The sequence below is a fragment of the Pocillopora verrucosa genome, chromosome 7 (assembly GCF_036669915.1).
Source record: "Pocillopora verrucosa isolate sample1 chromosome 7, ASM3666991v2, whole genome shotgun sequence".
NCBI classification, from domain to species: Eukaryota; Metazoa; Cnidaria; class Anthozoa; order Scleractinia; family Pocilloporidae; genus Pocillopora; species Pocillopora verrucosa.
Window position 1 is genome coordinate 6262414 of NC_089318.1, and position 15694 is coordinate 6278107.

Below are 15694 nucleotides of genomic sequence, written 5' to 3' on the forward strand. Positions count from 1 at the left end.
CTCACGAAAATAAAATTTCAGCGAAAGGAAGAAAGAGTCCGAGTCTACGGCGTCCCGTTTGGTACGGCAGATGTCTGCGAGCAGAACTCACAAACGAAACGTCATTCCAGAACGGTCACTGGGATAATTTTGTTTTGTTTCTTTCTTTGTTTTGTGTCTAAAATGGTGTTTTTTTTTTGTAGACAACAATAAGGAAGATGCTCCCTCCACGTCCCTTTTGACAACCGGCGATAAATTTCCACCAATTGAATATCATTCGTGATAATAGAATTTTTTCTATGGAAATATGAAACCATCTCACAATAGTTTTTTCAGATGTTATTGGATTTGGTCGAATCTTCGGCCTAAAAGTCCAATTTTGTTTTAAGATGAAATCAATTTTGTTTTTCAACTTCTTTGCTTCCTTTGTGTTTGGAAAAGCCTCAAGCGAGCCACACGGGATTGAAAACTTGACAGGTAAGTTGTAATTTAAAATGCAAGGACTTGAAAAGCGCTTCTAGCGAAAACAAAAACATGTAATTTTTGATGAGGGAAGTCATTTTAAGACTCCCCTACCGGTCATCTTCTTTTTACAAGCCAATTGTAGATATCCGTTGGAAATCAAGGAAATCTCCATGGTTTTTGGTGGTGATAGTGTTCGGACGGCTTCAGGCGAAGAGGTGAACACCAAGGGCATTCGAACGTCGCGTGCCCTTGAGAAACGAAGACCGCAAAACGGCACTCATCACCGGAATGAGATATGGATCTTGGCCAAGTTACTGAATGAAAGTATAGTAACAGGTATTTCCACGCTTGGATATAATGACTCCAGTGAGAAAGAATGGATCACAGATTATATGCTGATGTATTCCACTGGAAAAGAGTATTTGAGTTTTAAAGAAACGAGTGGAGAAGTGAAGGTACGACGATACTTGGTTATTGCAGTTTATTTGGCGCCGTTTCTTTTTTTTATTTGAATTTTTATAGACATATGGTGTCATCGTCCCTTTTGACGTAGAAATCAAGAGAAACATATCACTTATATGAATATCGCGTGGTTCGTTTAAAGAAAAATATTTTCCTGTCTAAATGTGCGTGGCTCTTTATCAAGAGTAAAAAAGTGAATATGTTAATACTCCATTGCTGTCCTAATCATTTCGATTTAAATTCAACTGTCATGTCTTTTACTTAACTCATTTTGAGATAAATGTTTGGGTTTATCAGTGAATTTTTTCTTTATTAATAAAGTTGTGCGCTTCGTAAAAAACTTCTGCTTAGGTTAAAAAACACCATAGAGGCTTGTCGAGATCTGTGGAGTTGAACTTTTAACGCATTTATGGCCATATTTAGATATTGATTTGCCTTATCGAGAATATAATATCTTGCACTCAAACCCCTCCGGCATAGCGGTATTTCGACCCTACAATGTACATTTCTTAAATTGTTTTTTAATTAAAGGCTTTGAATGCGGGAAATGAAAACAGAGAAAGGAAAGGAATTCAATTTACTCCACAAACATATTATTACAGAATCGGGGATATATATTTGATAGGTTTTTTTCTTAGCTTATTTCTTTGATCTGGGCCGAAAAAAAATCATTTGAAATAACTTGCATAATTTTTTTTGTATCATAAAGTGCGTAGCTATCGGAGCTGTGATATGACCGAAATCTTTAAATGATGTACACCTTCAACTAATTTTCTAATTCACGCTGTAGAGGCGAGAATAAACCAGATGGGGACACGTACTTATAGAAATGGAGAAGATTAGAATAGGCTTTTAAAGAGGGACTTATTAAACTTGATCACAAGAGTACATAACGTCGTGTGGTTCCTTCACAAGGGAGCTTTATTGAGCACGGCAGGAGGTGTTACCCTCAACTTTGGAAAAAAGACTTTTAAAGGGCTGCCACACGAGTTATTATTTCCATTTTTTTTTCCACGAGTTATTATTTCCAGTTTTTTGAACCCATTAAAGGAAACAGTCTGAGCTGAAATAAATATTTTGGGCTAGTTGGAAGCAAGCACCATTATGAAAGAAAAGTTAGAAACAGAAATGATCTATTTTGACATTTTTATTCCCAGCCACGAGCATAGCAATTAATTTGCCTAGCTCGAGGCTTAATAATAAATCGACCACAGCTTTTTCGCAGCTGATTTTTACATCCAACCGGAATTTTTATTAGTCATAGCAGCGCCATCTGTTTGCGCGCAACATATAACGCAAAAGTTAGCTATTTTATAGAAGAACTTTTACTCATTCATGTGTAAAATTGTTATGCTTCTAGAATTTCACCGGAAATAACGACATTTTCACACAACGTTACAACTACGTCCCACTTCCGGTTATTACGGGCCTGGTTATGGTAATACCGCTGGGATGGAACAATAATATTGGCTTACGAATGCAAATTTATGGTTGTGCTCCGGGTAAGTCTGGTTAGATTTTACTCATTTGAGTCATTTCTTGGAGATTTTTTAGCAAAACTGCCCTTGAAGTTGTCAGTTTTTTTATATTTGTAAAATTTATTAGATTATTTAAGGTAAACTTTTTATGAATTTTTGAAAGAAATTTGCTTGAAACATCAGTCAATCTTCAAACATTTGTTAGTACCAGCATCTTTAGAAAATGAGTAATTGATGGCCAGAGGTTTAAGAACTCTCCTCTCGTTCACCTCCCAATTCCGGTGCAAAATGTTGGCACATTTTGCGACAAAGGAGACAAATTAGATCCTGTCTTTCTTGGATGGCTGTTTTTGATAAAAACGTTTCCCTAAAGGCCGTCAATTTATTTCCCTTATGAAACAGTCAAACTTATTAGTGAAGAAATGAAGCAAAACAAAACTAGAAAGCACAAACTATTGATTAATGATAGAAATAGGCCCTTTCATCATTTTGTTAGGTTGTTCTTTATATATATAGACCTACATTGCAGTTCGAGGGAATTACTTATGACAAGTTCCGTTCATCCACAGGTTACTACTTTTTGGCGAAGCTAAAAATATTTGAACTTTTTGCATTCAATGATCTCGAATGTTCGGATAACTCAAGAGAACTGTATCAACACTGGTCAGCTAAATCTACAGACGAGGTACATTCGAACAATCTAACAGTTAATCACGAATCCTGCTTTGATCTGTAATTAAAAGCTCTATCACTAATCCATTGCCCCTTATATACGAGTACCTAATTTGTCGCATATGCTTTCTGTTTCCCAGGGAAGGGGTGTACAAATGTTGGGCTAACATGTCATTCACTGTAACCTTTACATTTTCATGTAAAAATGTTTCCTAAACTCGCTCACATATCTTGTACCATGATTTCTCTTGCAGATAAGACGTCTTTTAGAACAGACCCAAGGGTTTCTGCGTGTGACGTTTCGACGCTTTCGGTGGGTGCTCTAAGTGTTTTAGTCATGCTATACTCTGGGGTTGAGATGAGCTTTGAAACCTTTAATGTTTTAGTTATTCTAAAAATCGACGTTCGATTTTCGATGGAAACAGACTCTCTCCCACTTGGTAGCGAAGCAGATGTGAAAAAAAAATTAACACTTTTAAGTATTTTTTTGTTGTTGTTTTACTATACAGGTTGAGTGCACGGTCGTTTAAACCATTGGTTTCCGCTGAGTTGGAGATACATTGTATCAAGGAAGCTTCCTCCTTCGTTTCTACGACCCTGGAAAAAAAAGTGTCTTCAGAACGCATCGAAATCTACTATCCTGGTGGGTAAAAGAATGTATTCAGTTGCAGTCGAGCAGATATTTTAGCAACTCCATGGGTAGCAAAGAAACTTGCAAAATTTTATTTACTGCACCACTCAGCTTGAGTTGTGAATCATCAAATGAATTTTCCTCAACTCGATGGCCCCTCATCACCAACGTTTGTCCCAGTTTATTCAGCATAAACCTACCGTGGGTTTTATTTTTCCATCCTAGAGCCTAAGGATGCTGTTCTAAGGCAAATGTCCTTCCCAGAAATTTTTAAGAACTCTCTTACAGTTTAGATGATAACGACTCGTACTCCTGAATAGAAAATTGGCACTGCGTGAGTAATGTCCTCACCAAAAACAGCTGTCAAAGAGTTCTTGTCAGGGCTCAAACTTGGATCTCTCAAATCTTGTCTAGATCGTAGGTGAAGCTGTCCTAAAGGGGCCATAAAGAAAATAACTTAATTTTGGATATTCATTCTTTCTATTAAATAACAGATTAACATTTGATTTAATTGCAGGAAATTCCAGTTGTTATTCCCCTGATGTCGAAATTCACGTCGTTAATAAGAAATCTTTAACCAGGAAAGTTTTCACAACCTCACGCCCGAAACTGCTCCCGGTCATCTCTCGCTGTGACACCAGGCCCATGCGATTAAGTTCTTCCTTATGGGAAATGTCACTTGTCTGTGACGAAAATCAAAATCTTACATTTCAAAAAATTAGCCTTAAGGAGAGGTTCGTATTTAACCCTCGCAAGATTTGTGGATATTGCAATACTCCCTATTCAATAATTATCAGATATTCAGCACGTCTCAATGACCCTGGTGGAAAAAGGATAGAAGCTTTTAACCTCCTCAAGGTGGAACTGCCAGAACTTTTAGCAGAGATAAAAGGCCAGCAGGAGGCTAGCAGAGGAGTGTCGGGTGAAGTAATCTTAAATGCTTCGCAGTCACATGATCCAGATAGCCTAGCTTATGGAGTACTTAGTTTCAATTGGTTTTGCAGTTATAAGATGGATAACACGTCTTTAAATGAGAGCTGCGGTAACGGAAAGACGACCTCAAACGGATCAATCTTGGTCGTATACGTCAATAGACTAAAGTCAATGCAGAGCTACTATTTTAAAGTGCTGATTTCAAAGGGAAATAGGAAAAAAGAAGCAACTCATGTGCTTAAGGTGCATCCAGCTGTAAACTTCACTTTCAGGTAAGACAGAAATGCGTTTCGACATCTTTTGTCAGTCGGACTGCCATAATTTTTCTTTGGAAATTAGATTGCATAAGAAACGAAAAAGTTAGAGTAGAAAAGGGCCAACATGTGATCCAGTCTAACGCTAACGAGCTCGTAGTATGGGCTTGTCTTAGATACCCGTGCATTTCTAGTCCAATTCAATATGCCATACAAAATGTCTTCCTGATACTAATGGCTACAACCTTTCTTGGGGCTATCAGAGGCAACTGGATCCTACCGAGATGAAACGTTTAAGTTTTCACTCGTAAACTCGAGAAAAGGGCAGGCGAGGGGATCTTGCTTTTTCGTTTAGTTATACTTTTATTTCTGCTGCTGAGCGATTATCTAATGACGATTATATATTAATAGTGACAATATCTTTAATTGCAGATGTATAACCAATTGCGGTGAAAAGGTCATTCAATCCAAGCCGTTGAAGCTCAAACCCATTTGTGAGGGAAAACTATGCAATTTGATTAGGAACATAAAATGGCATGTCTACATTTTTCATTCCACGAACCATAGCCGTAGGTGGAAAAATTTACAAGCATTTACCTGTATATCTCCAAGAAAATTGAAAACTTTTTCCGAGAAGGGATTTTCCATGAAGAATATTTCTGATGAAACCAGAAACCCTCGGATAAAGATCAAGGCTACGATTGGAATACAGATTAAACATGATTTGATCCACGAAGATTACGAGAAAGAGTTCGTTGTGAATTCCTTGCCTGATGAAAAAAATGAAGGAGGTGGCTGTTCTGTCACCCCTGATGACGGTTTCGCAGTGGAAACGTTATTCAATATAACTTGCGTTGGATGGAATGACGAGGATAAACCCCTAAAGTACGAGTATCACTACAACACGAGCGCTGGCATAGTAATCAATTATCCAAAGGCAATAAACAACATGTTGTCTACACATCTTCCCGCGGGGGATAGAGCAAAGGACTTCGAGTTACTGGTGGGCATTATTGTTAAGGATAAACTTGGAGATAAAAGAACCAGCAAAATTAGAGTCAAGGTAAGACAGTGAATTTTACAATTTTTAAATTTTTCCTCATTAAAAAAAAATTATTTTGATCTTTGGATAAAGATCAAGAAAAGAAATGGGCTAAGAAGCCTCAAGCTGGGAGCGAGGCAAATTTTAGACGGATCAACTTTTACTAAAAGGAATCTGATCAGAACATAATCATTTATCCTTAATCAGATTTCATAGATATCTTGCATAAGGCAGAGGTGACCAGGAATAATCGTTTGGAACCTTGGATAATTTAAAAAAAATACAATTGCGGGAAATTAAATGTATTTCAGGGGGCGATGAGAATAGGAAGGCAGTCTACTCTAATGAGTTGGCACTAAAAGGAATCTGATCAGAACATAATCATTTATCCTTAATCAGATTTCATAGATATCTTGCATAAGGCAGAGGTGACCAGGAATAATCGTTTGGAACCTTGGATAATTTAAAAAAAATACAATTGCGGGAAATTAAATGTATTTCAGGGGGCGATGAGAATAGGAAGGCAGTCTACTCTAATGAGTTGGCAATTGAAATCATGTATTAAAATTTAGCGTTGGGAAGGTAAAGAGGTTAATCTCTTCGAGATTTTTCTCAAAAGAAATGATTTAAAACCCACTTTTTTAGTCTTAAATTGTGTTTTTCAAATTTAAGATTGCGTGACCGCTTGTTTCCGCTGTAGCGCTTCTAAAACATGTTTCAGCAGTTTTTTTTTTCATTCTGAGTAGGTAAGGGACCAGGACTCAGTGATGGAAACGTTACATAAGATTGCAAACGGAAGTAAGAACAAATTCATAGACTTGGCAAACACGAGTGAGTATAAGAAGGCCAGCGAGGTGGCGATTTCGGTGCTGTCAATTGTGGAACAGAGGAGGCACTCGAATGATTCAAAGGTTAGTTACCTTTTGTTCATCTCAAAAGCAGTACGAATTTTTGCTACAAATAGTTACAAAAAACAATAACATCTCAAGGGAAAAGTGAAATCTCAAAAGGAAATACTTGCGATCAAACACAAGAGGAAAAGGACGAGATAGCAAACTCATAGTTGGTTTTACAGATTATTTATGGAGGATTGTTTCAGTTTTTTTGACTAGAGCGAAAAAAAAAGCCATTTCAATCGATACTCAACTGAAAATTATTATTGCTGTAGCTTGCTATGATACAGAAAATTTGTAGCTAGCTTTAATAATTAATCAGATATAATATGCAATTTCCGGGGAAACATGGAGTAATTTTTTCTTTCGCTCTATCTAATAGCGAGGTGCAATATCAGAGGAAACAGCTCGGAAGGTAAGAATATATAGATTAAAAGCCACATGCGAAGTCACGATTAGCTCATGGTTGCCTTTTTAAAAAGAATTACCTAATTAAGTTTTTTACTTATGCCTAGCTGAAAGATAATACCATAAACGCACTGAAAGGAGCTAGAATCATCGATATGGACATTTTCACAAAAGTTACTTCGGTGGTAGCCATGGTAACCGACGAAAGAGACGAGATATCTCAAGATGAACAGGTAACATGAGGTATTTATTTTACCGCTCGGTACAAATTGTTAGGCAACTGTTTTTCCTGTTTGCTATCAAGTTAATATCTTTAGCTATACCCTGTTTAGAGAGGAAAGAATGTCATAAAACAGGCTTTAGGCTTTGAATGGATAAAATGAAGAAGTTGACAATCTTTAGGTGAATTGATAACAAAAAGTAAATGCATTTGGCCTATTTTATATTGTACTCAGGGAGTGGCATTGGAACTGCTGGAAAATGCGACAAATTTTCTGTCCTCGTTACTAGCGAACAAAAGCGAAGATGCAGATGCACGCACGGTGGCAGAGATCAGTTCGAAAGTATTACTTGGGTTGGGAAATATTTTAAGAATATCTTCTGAAGATGCCAGAAACTATGGACTTGGCTCCGCAATTGGAAAACATTGGTATAATGTGGACAAGACTAAGGTATTGCAGAATACTCAAGATTGACAGTGTAATTACGATATGATTTTTTACTTCACTAACTTACACTCCTCACTGGGGTACCCGTTCACTCTGGATTGGTCATTACTAAACCATGGCATTTTACGTTGAGATGAGAAGAACACCCCAAAGCATGACGAGTGTCGTCAAAGCTTGGTTCAACTAAGCCAGGTCACTGTAGGTCAGTAAGCTCAGAGGTTTACCTCATTCAGGCTTCGTCACGAGCCAACCACCTTTTAACAAATTAAAAATTTCCACTTTTCCTTTATTTTTCATTTGCAGGGAAGAGCTATTGCCATGAAAGCTCTTAAAGTTGCATGGAAACTTCGAAATCTCCTCATGGTTACCAAATCTGCTGTGGAACCTGTGGTTGTTAACAGTCGCTTTCTGTCCATGGTTCTCTTCGTACAGGATAAGTCAAACGCAATAGTAGAAATCGACAAGATTAAGTTTAAACTACCGAATTACAAAGAGACACTCAACGCACAAGGAGTAAATGGGGCTGATCTCACTTGCAAAGTGGTGTTATTCAAGATAAATCCTTACACCTGGCACACTAGTGCAGCAAGAGGTAAGTTGTTGGTTCATTTACTGTTGAAAGTACCAACAACGTGGGGGACAATTCACTTCTCTTTGGCGAGAATCATATAAATTACAATTTGTTACGTGAGGTCACAGTGAAAAGCCATTCCTTGTGAATTGCATCCAAAAAAGTTACTGTAACTCCTTTTCTCCCTACGATCATACTATCGAACTAAGAACTGCTTGACAAAATTCTGTGGTTTGGACAAATATTTTCATTCTCCATGTCATTCGAAATTATTTATCGCTGCAACTGTCCATGTAACATGTTACTTCACATTTTCTTAGCTTTAAGTGGTGTTTCTGAGAAACCGTACGCGTAGCCATAAAATCAATAATATGACTGGAGTCGTAGTCGTGAGCTTTAAGATGAAAACACAACGTAAAAATCGTAAAAACAAATATTTCGGCTAACCAACAAGAAAACAACCTAAGAGCAATATCATAATGAGACTGACCATTTTGAATAGATGGTACACTCTTTTTTTCTCTCTTGTAGTCAAATCATGGGTTATTGACGTTGTCCTTCAGCCTGAAAAAAAGAAAAATTTGTCTTTCTCCAATTTAAAGAAGCCAGTGCAGCTGTATATACCGCAGAACACCAACAATGGATCTAAAGGTGATGTCCTGAGCAAGACAGTGCATTATTTTGTCAAACCAAGCTTTGAAATCAACGACTCTAAGTTTATACAGTACCATGAAGTTAACATTCCTCACAAACGCGATGTAGTTTATGTAAAACTGAAACCAGAGAACCTATTTCCTGTCTCTCTACGTGTCTATGTGAGCTTTTATGATTACCCCACGCCAACGAAGCACACCTTTTCAGTTGCAATACCATGCAAGCTCGGAGAACCGAAATGTGGCAACGATAGCTATATCTTTTCTTTCAATGCTTCTGATACTGGCCATACTGGAATCCACTACATTGGGATACACTATTACGAGAACAATAGCCATACAGACATGCCTCTTCACAAAAGAGCGAGAAGAAGTGTTGATCCCAAGACCGGACTCCGGAGCTATTGCAAAGACGGAGGAAGACGAAAGAAACGATCTTGTGTTGGCACGAAAGATCCGCCCCCAGCCCCCACGCCTGTACCCACCATTTTGAGGCCAGAATACAATGCTTCTACAGATTTAAATTACACCTTGGTGGTATCAGTCGGGAGTTGCTTCTATTGGTCTGAAGGAAAGGAGTGTTGGACCGACGAGGGATGTAAGGTAGGGATTGCTGCTGAAATGATGAGTATAAAAAACACTTAAGTAAAGTACATCTTCGATTATAATGGCTTTCATACCTTGTGTCTGCTGGCGTCGTAAGTGGTGGTGGGTCGCAAACAAACCCACCCTACTCCTCCAGTCAAGAAATTTGTCAATGACGGTATTTTATTGTTTTAAAAGTTTCTTTCATCTGGTTTGCTCCTTTAGATTGCACCAGAAGTAGTTTCAGGGAATATCTACTGCCAATGTAACCACCTATCTTCTTTTGGCGGAGCGTTCTTCGTGGAACCAAATAGAATTGAGTTTCACAAGGTCTTTGGTGAGTTCAGAGATCTCAGGAAGAACTTCGTCGTCTTGGTAACGGTATGCAGCATGCTCTTGATATATTTTATTGGCCTCGTCTTCACCCGCCGGGCAGACAGACAAGATACACAAAAGGTCAGGAAATAAAATGTTGCTATACACTTTTTATTCAGGAAGGATAAAGAGACTAGACATCTGAATAAATGTAATTTGAAAAAGATCTCCAGTACAGCATAAACTTGAGCTTAGGGGCCTGGTTTCTGCCACCCAATGACATTTTCGGTGCAAGAGGTAAGTAAACAACTACACTTGGAGCGTTTTCAATTAATCAGAGCTGGTCGGTCAGGCTAGCCACGAGATAAAGGAACTCCATTTTTAATCTCGAGTACTAAACTAGATTATTAAGAGAATATAACGTTCTTTTCTTTTCAGTGGGAGAGAACTCATAGTTATATCAGTGCTTACGCGCCTTTTTATTCTAAATAACAAGAAAAAGTAGAAATTGCAGCTGTGCCAGAGAGAGAATTATTTTTTAATTTGTCGCTACTAGATAATACCAAATGTTTATCTTCCGGTTGGCGACGAGGAAGGACCACATCACTACCACATATCCATTCAGACAGGAATGTGGATAGGCAATGGAACCACAGCCAGTGTTGGAATGATAATTTACGGCGAGGACTCCTACAGTGATATGATCGTCCTTAACGACTCATCTTTCCAGAAATCGTTTTTCTCTCGTGGAAGTATTAATACATTTACAGTATCTTTGCCAAGAAGACTGGGGTCGCTTTACAAAGTAAAAGTGTGGCACGACAATAGCGGCGAGAGTCCTGGGTGGTTCTTACAAGATCTAGTTATAACGGAATTGGAAACGGAGGAAAAATGGTATTTCCTCACAAAAAGATGGCTGGCAGTCGAAAAAGGTAAGGGAGAGATCGAAGTAGAACTCAAAACTTCAAACAAGAAGGAAATATCTTCGTTTAAAAACCTTTTCTACTTCAGAGCTTCAAAGCAACTAGCTGATGGACACTTATGGATTTCTGTCTTCGCAAAACCACCTCAGAGCCCCTTCACGCGGACGCAACGGTTATCATGTTGCATGTCTGTGGTCTTCTTAGCCATGGTCACAAATGCTATGTTTTATAACTTTGGTCAGAAGCCTCGCGACACTTTTCAAATTGGACCGTTAACCATGAGTTGGACACAGGTGAAAATTGGAATCCAAAGTGCATTAATCGCACTACCTGTAAATGTATTCATTCTAACTGTTTTTCGAAATGTCAAACCTAAGACAACACTAAAGGATCACAGAGAGCTCGAGGAGGAAAATTCACCAAAAGGACTCCCACACGTTTTCATATACGTGGCATGGGTTCTTTGCAGCCTCGCCATTCCGTCTTCAGCGTTCTTCACTGTGTTGTACAGCCTGCAATGGGGAGCGAATATCTCAAATGAATGGCTCACATCAGTGCTCATTTCTTTTTTACAAGACGTGTTTATCTTGCAACCCGTTCAAATTGCAATTATTTCTTCATTACTATCCATTATAATCAGAAAACCCCTAAAACATGATCCGGTGCGTGGCTTGCCACACCGAAAAAATCCGTGCCAGGAAGACACTATGGTTCTACCGCCAGAAAAAGACGTGCTAGAAACATCTCGAAAGTTCTGGATAAAACTTCGAAAGATGTTTCGATCTGTCCGGGAAATCAGCTTCTTTTTGATTTTTGTTATATTACTGTTCGTAGTATGCTATGGAAATAGGGACGTTTCAAGATATCACCTGAGAAGGTCAGTCGGGGATATATTCAATAAATCTGGCGAGGTAAGATTTCTTTACTATCCATGTTCCAGTGGGTTTTTGTGGGAGTCACGGTTTCCTATTGTTCATTGCGTTGAACTTCTGGTCGAGAATTGTGGGTCGAAACTTGGCCCGGTTATAGTGTCGTGTTCTTGGAACTCACAATGCCTCTCTCCACCCAGGAGTATAAACAAGTACCAACGAATTATCGGGAAAGCCTGATCAAATGCTTGAGGCATCCTTGCGATAGATTAGCATATTGCACAGTCGAGAGTAGTAAGGTAGTATTGGGCGCCTCATGTGATGGAAACTGGGATAAACTCCGGCTGGATGGGCCACTTTAACCCTTTACACCCTAACATCAGTATGCAAACTCTCCTTACTGTGCTCTACACATTTCCTAAGGTGCTGACAAGGAGAATTTGTTAAAAAATCAATAGCCTCTTTAGTTGGTGCTAATCACTATTAGGGGTTGAAGGGTTAATACCTTCACTACCCACGACAATCAATAATCAACCTACAGTCGTTACATATCAATTTATTATTACAAGTCTCTATTCGTCAACGTTGGCAAGAAAACTGTACAGGGTAACGCCATTTTACAGGATGCATCCTTCCCATGGAGACTTCCTTAAGCTTCCCATTTTTACCAAAGCAATGGTATTTGGATAATAGAGTTTCATAAGCCCCCCCTACGTAAGTATTCATCCAGTCAGTACTCCTGGCTGTTAACAGCTCTTCGCTTCTCGCAGCTACCACGAAATTTGATCAAAGATGAATAGTGGGAAATTTTCAACGCTATAGTTTATTTTGAAATTATCTGATGGTATATCCCTCTCATTCTGAATTTTTTAGGGAATAAGGAACACCACGGCATTTTGGAACTGGACTCGAGAAAAACTAGTGCCAGGCCTCTTCTTATCCAAATGGTATAATGGGAAGCAGGTTAAGTTAGGGGAGGGTTTCATCAGCAGTGGATATCCTTTTCTAGTTGGCATGCCCAGGCTCCGGCAGATTAGAGTGAAATCAGGTAAGAATTTAAGACGCTAAAGGGTTATCAGGTTCTAAGGAAGCACGTTTTATCTTTCTTAAGACGTGCTTTGTAGTTGGGAAGAATTGGAATTAATCATGAATAGGTGCAAATTTTGGACTATGCGTTGCACCCTCTCCACAACTGATTGTTGGGCGACTTTAAAAGCGCATTTCATATTAGCGATTCCAAAATCTGTAGGGTGAGCATAGTCATTTCGGAAAATAGTAATAGCTTCAACTACTCAGTGAATTTCTGTTATAAGCAGATGTTCGGACACAAAGGTTGATTTTTGAACTCGTTCTTTGCAGAATCATGTCTGACGGATGATTACATAAAAGTGAAGCGATGCTTGTCACATTACAGCTCTCATTCAGAAGACAAGACGACATACAATCTCCGTGACTGGACACCAATTTATAACATCAGCGAATTCGAGGCTTCGTTTGATGAGCTATGTCCTAAGCCCTGGAGGTATAGGACAGCAAATGCCTTGGAGGCACTCCCCTTTAACGGGTTCTACGCCAGTTACGATGGTGGAGGCTATGTCGCTGATCTTGGCTATAATGCTGAATCAGCTTTAAGAGTAATCGATGACCTAGAAAACAACGATTGGATTGATCTTAGAACAATCGCAGTGTTTGTTGAATTCACAGTTTATGAGCCCTCAAGCACACTTTTCAGCGCAGCCAAGTACTTGCTTGAGAGGTACCCAACAGGAAGCTCCATTATGAATACCAGAATTGATAGCTTAAAGATTTTTTACCCTGCGGATCCTGGATTTCGTTCGATTTATTTAGCTTGTTACTTCCTACTTATTGTTTTCCTTCTTGGATTACTTTTGATGGAGATTTTAAAACTATTTAATCAAGGATGGAGGTACGTAACACATTTTTGGAACTTGATAGATGCTTTGCAAGTTATCGCTGCTGCAGCTGCAATGGCATCCTTTTTCTTCAAGGCCAAATATACGAGTAATTTTTTAAAGCGTGTTAAGAAGAACCCTTTCGCCACATCAAGTTCGGACTACATTGTATTGTGGTGTGATGTAGAAACGTGGCTGCTGTCTCTTGTCGTCTTCATTGTTACCGTCAAATTTTTGAGGTTGCTAAAATTCAACAATCATATCTGTCACTTCACGTATACCGTGAAATCAGCATTGAAACATCTATTTTCGTACTCAATGGTGTTCACGGCTACAATCCTTGCATACACACAGTTAGGTACTCTTCTATTCGGAAGCAATGTGTCTACCTACTCAAACCTGGCAAGATCCCTCATGATGCTCTTAGAAAGGCTGCTGGGTGATAACATGTACACAAATGAGCTCAAGGCAGCCAACCAGATTATGGCCCAGTTGTTTACCGTTGCATATTCGTTATCTATTGCAATGATATTAATGAACATGTTTTTGAGTATCCTTCACAGTTCCTACCGGGAGATAAGGCTTCTTAAACAAGGGCGTTTTCCTGACGTAGAATTAGCTCGGTTTGCTGCGCACTATTTCATGGAGAAAGTCAAGATTCTTTGGCATGACACCAAACACTCAATAAAAGAAACTAAGCTCAGAAAACTGCGATTTAATAGAAGGAAAGCAGATGTCTTTGGCTTTTTGAAAAGGGACTCCCAAATTAACCGAGAAGCTGAGGAGTACATTTGCTTGTCATCCGAAAATGTAAGATTCGAAGAGGTGGTTTTGGAGGAAATGATAGATATTGATTCAGTGGATGAGTACAATTCGCTAAAAGACATGAGGAAAACTATACTTCAAATAGGAGGAAATTTCTTTCTGACACAAAATGAATGGAGTTCTAGTAGCATAAATGAAGAAGACGACGACAGAGAAGATGCAAGCTCATCGAAAGGCGACTGGAGTGACGGTATGGAAAGCAGTTTTTCGAACACGTCGGACATGGATCTTGTTTAATAAATGGAGCATGTTTTCAATAGGATGTCGGATACAATCCGAAATTTTGGCGTTTTGATTTACCTCGATCTTCATTGGTTGAGAAAACTAGCGTCTCCTCCTCAACCAATCAGATGCAAGACTGAGAATAATCCTGACTGTGATACTTGCGTTTTCCCGCGCTTGAGACAAAGTTAATTTATGTACTTAGACCTCTCATTTTAATTTGCTTTCATTCTGTTTGGGTGTTTTAATTTGCGTGGGCTTTGTTTAACTACTCATTGTTAAAGAAAAATTATGTAAAAGCTGGAGACAATATATTCTGTAAAAGGGCTTCTATTTGATAACAAAAAGTATTCGAAGCGGTTTAGAAGCGAGTTTTCTTTTAATACTACAACTTAATTGTTGGGACTATTTAAAATTACTTTTACTACGGGATGATAAAATCATGCAATCAATCTCTATTAACAAGATACTCCTAAGAACAAACCTCGACACTTTCGCTTAAAACAAGAGTCCTACTAAAATAAGAAAAAAAAAAAAGAAGAGAATATTTTACAAAACAGTTTCATAATGACTTAGATATGCCGGATAAAGAAAAAAAGGGATAGATGCTTTAGAAAAGATCTAATTTTATATGACTAAAGTTTTTTTTACATATGTCCATAGCGAGCAAGGTTTTTCATTGTTAAATGAAATCGTCATTCAACCTATTTGAAAATATCATATTTAAAAAATTGCAGTGATTAAAATTGGACCTTGTAACCCTTTGTATGCAGACGTGCAATCTCCCTGGTCCTTTGCTATAGATCTAAGAAATTATGTGCATAGAGCAGTAAAGATCCTATGTGAACAGGACGTTGAAAACATTTTTGACGTTTAATTTCTCAACTCGCGATCAATGGATGGTTTTGCCGACTGATCCATGGTCTTCAAAAT

The 15694-nt window shown here is 38.5% G+C and overlaps 1 protein-coding gene across 1 annotated transcript; it reads left to right on the forward strand.

Moving 5' to 3' along the window:
• The first annotated feature begins 789 nt into the window (after nt 1-789).
• On the forward strand, nt 790-15026 carry LOC131769943 (polycystin-1-like protein 2). Its single transcript, XM_066170092.1, has 17 exons — nt 790-899; nt 2267-2408; nt 2954-3069; nt 3311-3369; nt 3566-3699; nt 4205-4892; nt 5307-5937; nt 6663-6827; nt 7192-7224; nt 7325-7450; nt 7673-7888; nt 8189-8477; nt 8988-9712; nt 9920-10150; nt 10566-11843; nt 12675-12849; nt 13161-15026. Exons 1-17 carry the CDS (start codon nt 837-839, stop codon nt 14774-14776), a joined length of 6687 nt encoding a protein of 2228 aa, XP_066026189.1. The 5' UTR covers nt 790-836; the 3' UTR covers nt 14777-15026.
• Nucleotides 15027-15694: the final 668 nt, after the last annotated feature.

What these genes read in the sequence shown, in the direction of transcription:
- LOC131769943 (XM_066170092.1), top strand. Translation starts at nt 837, where the DNA reads ATGCTGATGTATTCCACTGGAAAAGAGTATTTGAGTTTTAAAGAAACG. An exon ending in CCAGCAAAATTAGAGTCAAG is followed by an intron (nt 5,938 to 6,662) that starts GTAAGACAGTGA and finishes CATTCTGAGTAG; the next exon opens with GTAAGGGACCAGGACTCAGT. An exon ending in ATAATGTGGACAAGACTAAG is followed by an intron (nt 7,889 to 8,188) that starts GTATTGCAGAAT and finishes TTTCATTTGCAG; the next exon opens with GGAAGAGCTATTGCCATGAA.